The 11,086-nt window shown below is 57.0% G+C and overlaps 1 protein-coding gene across 1 annotated transcript; it reads left to right on the top strand.

Moving 5' to 3' along the window:
* Positions 1 to 1,244: 1,244 nt before the first annotated feature.
* On the top strand, positions 1,245 to 8,907 carry MINDY4B (MINDY family member 4B; the record flags this gene model as incomplete). The annotated part of the gene is made up of 11 exons (XM_080349671.1): positions 1,245 to 1,426; positions 2,109 to 2,285; positions 3,161 to 3,338; positions 3,581 to 3,672; positions 4,290 to 4,455; positions 4,878 to 4,943; positions 5,462 to 5,532; positions 6,412 to 6,484; positions 6,944 to 7,108; positions 7,206 to 7,386; positions 8,774 to 8,907. 11 exons carry the CDS (start codon positions 1,245 to 1,247, stop codon positions 8,905 to 8,907), a joined length of 1,485 nt encoding a protein of 494 aa, XP_080205797.1.
* Positions 8,908 to 11,086: the final 2,179 nt, after the last annotated feature.

Below are 11,086 nucleotides of genomic sequence, written 5' to 3'. Positions count from 1 at the left end.
GCCGCGGCTCCTGTGGCAGGAAGGCAGACACAGGCGTTTGATGCCCTGCACACAGGCTGGCCCCCACGGTGTCCATTTGCATAGCCACAGTTTGAGCCACGCTGTTCGAACCACCCCGTGGAGAATGCGAAGCCATCGGAGCCAGAGCGTCCAGCTGCCCCCGCCAGAGCCCGAGCAGCCCCGGCGAGCGAGCGGAGCCGGGATCGGCTCCGGCACATCGGCCAACCTCACGTTTTCCACCAAAACTCAGGCAGATACCCCAGTCCTCACAGACCGACAGACAAGGAGGAAACCTGTCAGGTGTCTGTGGCGCCAGCAGCACGAGGCCGGTAAGTTCCCCAGATCGGCTGCACAGTGTCCGACCCGTGTCCCCGACACAGCCGGTGGCAGCTGTCACGGGGACAGCACTGCGTGGATTCTGCCTTTTCCAGCTCATCTCCCTGCTGAATTGGCTTCACAGACGTCTGCTCAGTCTGCATTTTCTTTCCCTTGGGCTACCACATCCCGCTCAGCGCTCATAGCCCGGGCTACGTCCCGCCTGCCGTCGCCCCGCGCGGAGGAGCTGCCCCCGCCGGAGATGTCCCGCTGCGGCGCCGAGCCCCGGCCAGCCCCGCGGGGCCCTGCCCGGGACTGACGTTACACCAGCACACTGCTCCCAGCCCCGCGGGGCCCTGCCCGGGACTGACGTTACACCGGCACGCTGCTCCCAGCCCCGCGGAGCCCTGCCCGGGACTGACGTTACCCCGGCACGCTGCTCCCAGCCCCGCGGAGCCCTGCCCGGGACTGACGTTACTCCGGCACGCTGCTCCCAGCCCCGCGGAGCCCTGCCCGGGACTGACGTTACACCAGCACACTGCTCCCAGCCCCGCGGAGCCCTGCCCGGGACTGACGTTACCCCGGCACGCTGCTCCCAGCCCCGCGGAGCCCTGCCCGGGACTGACGTTACCCCGGCACGCTGCTCCCAGCCCCGCGGAGCCCTGCCCGGGACTGACGTTACCCCGGCACGCTGCTCCCAGCCCCGCGGAGCCCTGCCCGGGACTGACGTTACACCAGCACACTGCTCCCAGCCCCGCGGAGCCCTGCCCGGGACTGACGTTACCCCGGCACGCTGCTCCCAGCCCCGCGGAGCCCTGCCCGGGACTGACGTTACCCCGGCACGCTGCTCCCCCGCGCAGACACACGGCTGTGAGCAGCGCTAATGAAAGATTAATCACGGTGTGACGGCGGGAGCTGCCATCGGGCAGATGGGACGCGGGCACCTCAAGAGCCACCGCTGCCGGCAGCCCCGGTCCCGCAGCCGCAGCATCACCCCGGAGCCCATGGGGGACCGGGAGGCCGAGCCGGCCGCGCCGCGGACGGAGCTGGAGGAGATCACCACCAAAATTTCAGACCTAAACAAATGGAGAGACATTTTTAGTTTCCATGGGTAAGATTTTTATTCTGCTTCATTATCATGCTTTTAGTTCCAGGTAGTTTTTAATATAATTTTTTAAAGTTACGCTTTATTACAATACTTCTGTGACCGTGGAAAATGGTCTTTGTGTACCCGGTTATGCAAATAACTACAGCTTTTCCTTTCCTTTGGGGTTCTTTTCTGGCTGGTGTTCTGTTTCTTCACATATCAGCAACGCCTTTGTCGTTTGTGGGGTTTTTAATCTGCATTTTGTTTTCCTCTTTCAGTTTGGAAATCAGTAACACAACCCACCAGGTAACTGTTTCTCTGAAAGGTACCGTTTTGTGTTTGTCCAGTGTTTTTGTGACTGTTCACCAGGTTAGCACATTGAGGACATCACAACTGCATGTGCAGCACAGCAAACAGTTCCATGGGGATTTATTTCTTATGCTCCTCCATTAAGAAACACACATTTTCTTCAGATATTTTAGAGGAATGTCGTCCTGATCTAGAAGTGGTGGAGCAGTCCAACATGAATTAACCTTTCTGTCTAAAAGTAATGGTTTCATTCTCAATTTTAGAACACAGGGTAAAAAAAAATAATAATCAAACAAACAAAATACCAACACACAACAAATCAAGACTTCTGAAGTATTTGGGAAACCTGCAAGGCATCAGCGTTGGCCACTGACCGTCTGCTCCTCTCCCTGCACAGGGCAGCGCTGGCCGGGGAGCCCCCGGAGACCCTGGAGCCCCCGGAGACCCTGGAGCCCCTGGAGCCCCCAGAGCCCCTGGAGCCCGGGACCCTCCGCACGGCCCCCCCGCCAGTCCCCGTCCCCTCCTGCTCCCTGCGGCCACGGGCGGCCGCCCCATCTCCTCGGCCATGGACGCGGTGAGCAGTGCCATGGGTACACATGAGCAGTGCCATGGGTACATGAGCAGTGCCATGGGTACACATGAGCAGTGCCACGAGTACACGAGTGGTGCCATGGGTACACATGAGCGGTGCCATGGGTACATGAGCGGTGCCATGGGTACACATGAGCGGTGCCATGGGTACACATGAGCCGTAATCTGATCTCACTAAAAGAAAGAACCTGGGAAACCTTACCGGGCGCTACAGCACGCTGCTGGGCTGCAGCCTGTCAGCTGGACCAGAGGTATAGAGTTGTCATGAGTTATTGATGAGGCTTTTAAAGAACATAGTTGCAACGTAACCTTAAAACCAAGATGCTATAATTCTCATTAAAGAATAGCTCAAATACCAAAGTGTAACGTTTCCCTATTCTTTGCTGCTTTCCCAGCGAACAGCCTCAGAACAGAGGCAGAGTTTCAGATCAGTGAGATATTTCTGCTCTGACCCCAGTACCTAGTTTGGGGGGCACTGGTGACAGGAGCCGTCACCAGCAGCTCAGGGGCTCTGGGGGTGATGGCAGAAGGGTCCCCAGCGCCAGCGTCACCGCCCATGCCCTCCCACACCAGACCAGTCCCCAGACACCTGGGCACAACCTTAGTGAGAAGCTCAAGGGCTTCATGCCCGAGGGGGGGCCATGGGCTGGGCTGCGGTACCAAGCACGCGTCTGAGAATCGTCCCGTCCTGGTGAGCGGTACTCGCCTGCCCCGGAGCTCTGCCGGTGCTGAAAGTGCCGGCTGATGAAACCAGCGATACAGCCAGAGATGGCAAGCAGATCTGGCTTAGCTGGGAGCCACTGGGTGGTTTGCTCCCATGCACTGAAGCTGCATCCCGGAGCCCCGCTGGTGTTACAGATACACGACACGGGATGTGCCGCGAGCTGACCCCAGCCCGTCTCTCTCCTCCTCCAAGGGGCTGCGGCAGCTGCTATTTGGAAACGTGTCCCACCGCTTCAGCTGCGAATGGACACAAGCGTGCTTCAGGTTCCGCGAGCCGTACTCCGACCTGGCCTACGCTTTGGAGGCAGAAGAGGTAAATGTGTTGGTGCAGTGACCGGCACCGTCTCCCCAGCAACTCAGCCACTCACAGCAGGGAGTGCTCTGCACGCCTGCGACCCACACCTGTACCCTACACGCTGCACCCCTGCAGCCCCTCCCTGCACCCCTGCACCCCACACTCTGCACTACTGCACCCCACACTCTGCACCGCTGCACCCCACATTCTGCACGCCTGCACCCCTTGCCTGCACCTCACACCTGTACCCCTGTTTCTAGGGGGGAACAAGAGCCGTTTTGATGGCTGTACAAGCACACATCATTAAATACCTGCTCTTCGTAAGAAACACGGAGTATACTCACCTGGAAAGGTAGGAAGCGGAGCCTCTCCCCTCTTTCCTTGCATTATTCGGACTAAGTCAGACTAGCACCAGTCTCTGGGTTTAGCCAAACCAGACTCCAGTTCAGGTTTGCAGCTACAGACGGGGATTTTCACCCAGGAGAAAAGCCGTGTCTGACTCCCAAGCAAGGCCTTTTCCCACCAGAACACTTGGTTTTGTAGCAGTGGCACCGGGTTCCTCGTCCCACCCCCGGCACCGCGGCCGCAGCTGGGGCAGCGCTCGGGCAGCACCGGTGTGGCACAGCTGTGCACCGGGCTCAGCCCTCGGTGCCGGGACACCCACGGGAGCCCCACGGCAGAGAGGCCGCTCCCAGCGCGTGGGGAGCACGTCACAGCAGCAGTGACAGCCCCGAGTGAAGAGTGGAAATCTCCCGGCAGATGGGCACAGCTGGATGCGCAGCTGCCTGCTGCACGAACCCCTCGGCTCCTGTGCTCCCTCTTGTCAGGGCTGCCCGTTCCCCATCACCGGGTACCGCGATGGGGCAGCACCCTGGGCTCCCACCAGCCCTTGCTGGAACCGGGCTCAGCTGCAGGGGGGCTCTCAGCAGCCCTATGGGGGCTCTGCCACGGACCCCCCTCCCTGGCCAGGCTGTGCAGGATAAGCTGCCGGGAGCAGGGGACGGCACTGGCCGCAGCCCTGGCGGACACGCTGTGGGCAGCGCGAGGAGGAAGGATGGCCACCGTCTGTCTCATCACCACCACCACCCACGCTGCGCCGAGCAGGGACCACAGAGCTGACAGCTTCACGGAAAGGGTGAGTGTGAAAACACCTTCTGCAAACAGCAGTTTCTCTAAAGATACGTTTGGCCTGAAATTATTAAAGACAAGAAAGGTAAAATCTCACAAAGCTGTTCGCTAGTTTGGGGGCACCATTAACCGTGGGTGCGTCACCCCACGTCCCGGTGCTGCCTGAGACGCTCGCGCCCCTGGCAGCGGCTCCTCCCAGCCCGGTCCTGCCAGTGCCGCTGAGCTGCCCCCCCCGCGACCAGGACGAACCAGCCACGGCTGCTCCAGCGCCTGTGTGGGGCTGAGCTCCCCGGCTCAGGACGGGCAGTAAACTGCTCTCCCGTGTTAGTCCTCCATTTGTCTAAAGGAAGCTCTGGATTAAAAACCTCAGCTTTCTGGTATAATTAACGTCTCCTTTACAACATCCTTCCCTACGCACATGCCCAACAGGTCCAGCTCTTCGAGTTTGGTGAGAAAGCAGCAGCTCAGGAGTTCATCTTTGACCATATAAACTGTGTAAGTAAGGGATATTTGCTTTATTCTGATTTATTTTGTTGCTTGCTTACATCTTATTTCCCATTCGAAAGCGAAGCTGATGGAGGTGGATGGTATCACGCTCAGCAGACGTTCAGACATTCACTACAGTCAGTTCGTGGGTCATTTCCAGCCTCTCCCACTCCACTAAATTCCCCGGGACTTTTCCACCAGTGTCAGCAGCGCAGTGCACGAACGCCGGGTGAACGGGGCAGCACCCTGTACATTGCTCAATTACAAAATACTGGTCCTTGCACCTTCAGCAGAAATCTGGGAAAAAGTGTATAAAAACAGTTTAGTCTATAACTGGAAGTTTCTTCTTTCTTTTTTTTTTACCTGATTCTGTCCAACAGAATTCGTTACAAAATCTTCCCGGAATAACACCTTGTTCATTTGGCTCCACATGCTCACCAGAGGTTGCATTTAAGCAGAGGAATTGTTTTAATTAATCATGTATGTGCCATAGCTCCTTCACAGTGATTACCTATTTCTTTTTCCAGTTCAGGGGTGAAGGAAGTCATGGAGTGATCCTGTATTTATACAGCTTGCTTTTCTCTAGGACACTGGAAAGGTACATTTCATTGGTTTCTATAGTTTAGTTACATCTTCCGCTCTTTTCCCTGTTTTACTGAATGTCCACTTTCAGTGGAAGGCGGGGAGGCTGCTGTCCCAGGGGCGGGTGCCGACTGCACGCTGCATTTGATGGGTACGGGTGTCACACACCAAAAATATAATAACCCGCACGCTGCGTTTGATGGGTATGGGTGTCATACACCAAAAATACAACAACGCGCTGCATGGAACCAGGAGTTCCCCAGTAACACCACAGTCACTGTCACAGTTTATTTAAACACAGAAGAATGCTGCCAGGGTGACCGTGCTGGGAGGGATCACTGGTCTTTCTAAACCCCATGTAATTAGATTTGGGAAAAGATGCTTTGGAAAGGCAGATTTATACCGATATGAAACGTGATTCATACCAACGTGACACTACGATAGCTATTTAGCAAAAAAACGCCTTGCTGCCTCCACCAGCTCTGTCCGGGCGCACTGGGCGCTGCCGAGGCCGCTCGCAGGGATTGCGCCCACGGGAACCCCAGCGCGTCCCGGGGTTGATCTGACCCTGAATTTGCACCTTAACGGGACAGCCCTGAAGGCAAGAGCGCCAGCTGAGCACCCAGTGCTGGTGGGGCCAGCGCTGCTCTGCCAGGCAGCACCCAGGGGTCGGGGCAGCACCCAGGGGTCGGGGCAGCACCCAGGGGTCAGGGCAGCACCCAGGGGTCGGGGCAGCACTGAGGGGTCAGGGCAGCACCGAGGGGTCGGGGCAGCACCCAGGGGTCGGGGCAGCCCAGCGAATCTGGGAGTCCATGCAATTTCTCCCTGTTTCCTGTCAATCAGACATTACAATGACCGCCTCTGATGCTATTGTAACTCCTTGTGCTTGCTCCAGGCTCCAGGAAGATTTAGGCTGCACAGCAACTCCTCTGTTAAAATCCAGTTCTGGAAACATCACCTGTACAGAGGTAAGATTGGCCTCATTCCTCAGCTTTTTTTATTATTCCCACACTTCATTTAGGAAAAAATTCTCACTTGTTAATCCAATGAAAAAGAAAGCACAAGGCCATGGAAAAATACTTTGCAAATGTTAATAATGACTGTCTATTTAAAAAATGGATGATGAAGATGATGACAATAACAATAATAATTATAATTATAATTATATAATTATATATATATAAAATTATAAATATATATATTATATAATAATAATTATAATTATAATTTTATAATTAGAAAGCCACGGGTAGTTGGGCTTTCCACTGCTGACCATGGGCACAACAGAACTGGGCACGGGACACCAGCTGCCATTATGCACGGGGCCTTGGCTCTGTGCCTCATGGTGTTCCCACGGCTGTGTCACCATGGCCATGTCCCCACGGCTGTGTCCCCATGGCTGTGTCCCCACGGCCGTGTCCCCACAGGCCCTGCTCAGCCTCCTCCTCAGGGGCCGAGCGATCCCGTGCGAGCTGGACGTTGGCCATGAGCCATGGCGCGGCAGTGTCGGTGGTGGCGATGGCGGGGCCGAGGCGTGCCGGCGCAGCCCGGTGGGATACCTGCGCAGGGACCGGGCACCAGCGGAGCCACAGGTGAGCTGGCACAGCCCCACGGCTGCACCCCACATCCCCACAGCGGACAGCAAGCTCTGGGGACAGGGACCGCTGTGACCCCGCTCTGTCCCCCCAGGTGTGCCGCGGGCTGCGCACGCCGCGGCTGCCCGTCTGGCTGTGCGGCACGGCCGGCAGGCACGGCGTCCTGTTCAGCACCGACGTGCGGCTGCTCCGCGACTGGCGTGTGGAGAGACGCTTCCCCCTGCTCCTGTGCAGCGGGCGGCGGGCGCAGAGCACCACGGCACGGCTGACCGTCGGTACGGACCCGCGCACGGGGCACACGGGGTGGCTGGCACACACCGACCACGTATGGCCGGCATACAGGCGCAGCTGGGTGTGCCAAGTTACACAGGTTGACAGTCCGCATTTAACGTATACACACCCACACTGTATGTAATAGTGACCTTTCACAGAGGAGCCTACTCCAAACAACAGCGTGAAAACACACAAACACGGCTTTTACAGAACGGTGGCCATGTGAGGAGGGGCGATGCTCTCAAGCAGGCGGCCCATTGCTGGGAATAGCTGTAGGTATTTTCTATAGGGTATTTTCTACAGCAGCACCAGCTGCCCTGGCCCGCGCGCCCCCAGCCGCTCCCCGGCGCGGCAGATGCTGTGCAGGGGGTGCAGGAGGCTGTAATGTGTTGGGGTGAGTGGGGCTCCGGACCCGCCCCAGCCGTGGGGCATGCAGCAGTGACCGCCAACCGAGCACAGCGCCATGCGGGACTTCACCGTTATGTCCCCTATTCTCACACGAGGGCAAAGAGTTTCTATGGGAGAAGTGGCAGGTTTTCAGGATATGAGATGCAACTATTGTTCCTGTGTTAAGTACTCACTACAGACATGTTGTTTAACACCATGTTTCACCTTCTGCTGCTGCGAAGCCCCCGCAGTCCCACAGGAACGCCCTGCTGAGTGTGGCGAAGCCCCCACACACCCACCCTGCCACGGGACAACCCCAGGAGACAGCGTTCCTGGAGGCACAGAGTACAACAGGAACCAGAATCGTTTCATGATTCATTCAAAACTTTGAATAAACCTATTTCTAATGCAGCACTGCCGGCGTGCAGGAGTGGTTAACAGCCCGTTTTCAGCAGCTACCTTAGACTTAAGTGTGCATGTTCCTGCCCAGCAGCAGGTGCCACCGTGGCCCTCGTGTGCCACCTCCAGTTCACAGCAGGAGGAGTGAACTACTCCTTGCAGCTTCCAATGGGTTGTGAACCAGGCTGCGTGCTCAGGATGCGAGGTTCTCGGTTTTCTGTGCCACTGGGCACCATTTGCCTTCATTTTCTGAGCACCCAGCGCCTTTTCCTCGCTCTCCTTGCACTGTGACATTTACAGTAAAACACTTGAAAGCACCACACTAAAGTCAGCATCTGCAGGGAAGAAGGGTGACTGGAGACTCACGGTCATGATTCACAGCGTGACTGCAGATAAGGATGTGCGCATCTGCTCAGAAAACAGCACGCAGGCACGCCCTGCGGGGAGCCAGAGCTGGGGTCACAGCACCCGCGTTCCCCCCGGCGGGGCAGCCCCGGCTCTGCAGCACACACGCACCATCCAGCCCCTTCTGCTTCGCACCTCAAAGTGTTTTTACAAGGGCTGGGGTTTTTAGACCTTTTTTTAACTGTGTTTCCTCTTCAGACACTCACTCCCACCCCTGGGAACAGGGCCGAAGCGAAGACCCGGGGAAGAGGCGTCCGTCCCTGGAGATGGCCATCAGGAGCAAGTGGGCAGGGGCGACCATCACCTGGAATGGGACTGACCCCTTCTTCTGAGGATCCAGCGGGACTGACCCCTTCTTCTGAGGATCCAGCCGGACTGACCCCTTCATCTGAGGATCCAATGGGACTGACCCCTTCTTCTGAGGGGTCCAAGGAGACAGACCCCTTCTTCTGGAGGTTTTTAAAGTGAGGTTGGACATGGCACTTAGTGCCATGATCTAGTAAACAGACTAGAGTTGGACCAAGGGTTGGACTCAATGATCTCTGAGGTCTTTTCCAACCCAGTCGATTCTGTGATTCTGTGATTCTGAGGATCCAACGGGACTGACCGCTTCTTCTGAGGATCCAACGGGACTGACCCCTTGATCTGAGGGGTCCAAGGAAACAGACCCCTTCTTCTGAGGATCCAACGGGACAGACCCCTTCATCTGAGGGGTCCAATGGGACTGATATCTTCTTCTGAGGGGTCCAAGGAGAATAACCCCTTCTTCTGAGCAGTCCCTGCATCTCCCACTCACGCCAGTTTCATCAGCAAAACAGCGTCTGGAGCACCGAGGGCCGTGCTGCTCGGAGGCGCTGCTCGCACTGGGGGGGCCGTGCTGCTCGGAGGCGCTGCTCGCACTGGGGGGGCCGTGCTGCTCGGAGGCGCTGCTCGCACTGGGGGGGCCGTGCTGCTCGGAGGCGCTGCTCACACTGGGAAGCCCGCGCCAGGGAGGAGCAGCCGCTGCCTCGCTGCCTCGCTGCACATCTTCCCAGCTGGCAGGACGCAGGTTCTGCTGTCCCAGGACAGCCGGCAGAAAAGGGGGCAGCAGTTTGCTTTCCTCCCATGCCAGGGGAGATGCTAAAGAAATCCAGGTGTCTCTTAAGAGTGCAGTGGAAGTGAAATCAATATTAAGAGCTGACAATACTGCGTGCGCCTCATTTATTTAATCCAGTGTGTGCGACTGCTGCAGAGGAGTGGCGTGCACCTCACTCAAAAGAGAGAAGCAGCAATATGTTTTATCGAGGTAAAATAATAATTTGACGGAGTTTAATTAATTAGATAGAATTAAACAGTTAAACATGGTTTGACAAGGTTCAACTAGTTTGATGGCAAGGGTCATCTTATTAATTACTGCATGGAGGAAATATACAGAGGAAAATCAAGCACGGGCAGGCACATCACTGTTCACTCACATTAACCACTTTCCACTTCCTTTTTTATAGACACCACCCAAAAAAGACCTGTTAGTCATACCAAAATGTGTGTTGCTAACGACAACTGTACTGAGAACAATAAACCTTTCTGCAACCGATCCATAACTCCGCTTTAAATGATTTGAATTAAGCAACAACAACAAAAAAAGAAGTGGTCGCAAGCAGCCTGAGATTCAGCCCAGCTGGGACGAGGAGCCTGCGGGTCAGCAAGTGAACATGGGGGCTGCACTGGTCGTTGTCCCCCTTCTTCAGCTTCTGCTCAATCCAGAGCTGAGGGTCAGCTGCAGCACTGCAGTCCCTGGGTGCCTGCAGCCCCGGTGACACCGTGACAGGCGTGTCCCCGCTGCCCAGGCACCACACAGGAGGTGGGGCTGCGCTGCGAGCACCCGAAACCAGGGGGCATTGGCGAGACGGCAGCCCCAGTGCCGGCCATGGCAGAGCCAGAGGGTGCTGGCAGGGGCAGGGGGCACCCTGTGTCCCCCCAGAACCTGCTGCCATACCGAGGAGGCCACGCTGCCCACCAGAGCAGCCGGGGCTGCCCACGCCTCGGAGCCGGGACAAGGCGGGGGAGAAGAGCCCACGCTAAGGTAGGGGCCTTGCAACGAGGCACAGCAAGGCAGCACTCGTTTGAACTGGGAAATACCAGCACACACTTATGCAAATAATGAATTAATAATGAATGCATGAAACTGTGCAGGAAATGCTAACAAAGCTTGGTCACCCGGCGCGACGCGGTACTTTGCGAGGTTACGTGTGCCATGTAATAGCTGAAGGGGTTCCTATGGAGATAAAAGGGTGCAAAAACTGGCCTTCTAGCGCTGTTTTCCACAGCGAGGTGGCAGCGCAGAGAGGGGCCCCAGGGCCGCCCGGTCCGTGCCACCCTTCTCCTGCCATGACCACACCAGCCACTGTGGCCACCAGCACAGGTGGGGGAAGGGGGTCAGGAACGGGGTCCCCAGTCCCTGCAGCCACACCATCGCCCCCAGAGCTCCATCTGACACCCCTGCTCACCCACACCCACTGCTCCCCGTCCCGC

This window comes from Nesoenas mayeri (genome assembly GCF_963082525.1).
Source record: "Nesoenas mayeri genome assembly, chromosome: 9".
NCBI lineage: Eukaryota > Metazoa > Chordata > Aves > Columbiformes > Columbidae > Nesoenas > Nesoenas mayeri.
This window is presented reverse-complemented; position numbering and strand designations above follow the sequence as displayed.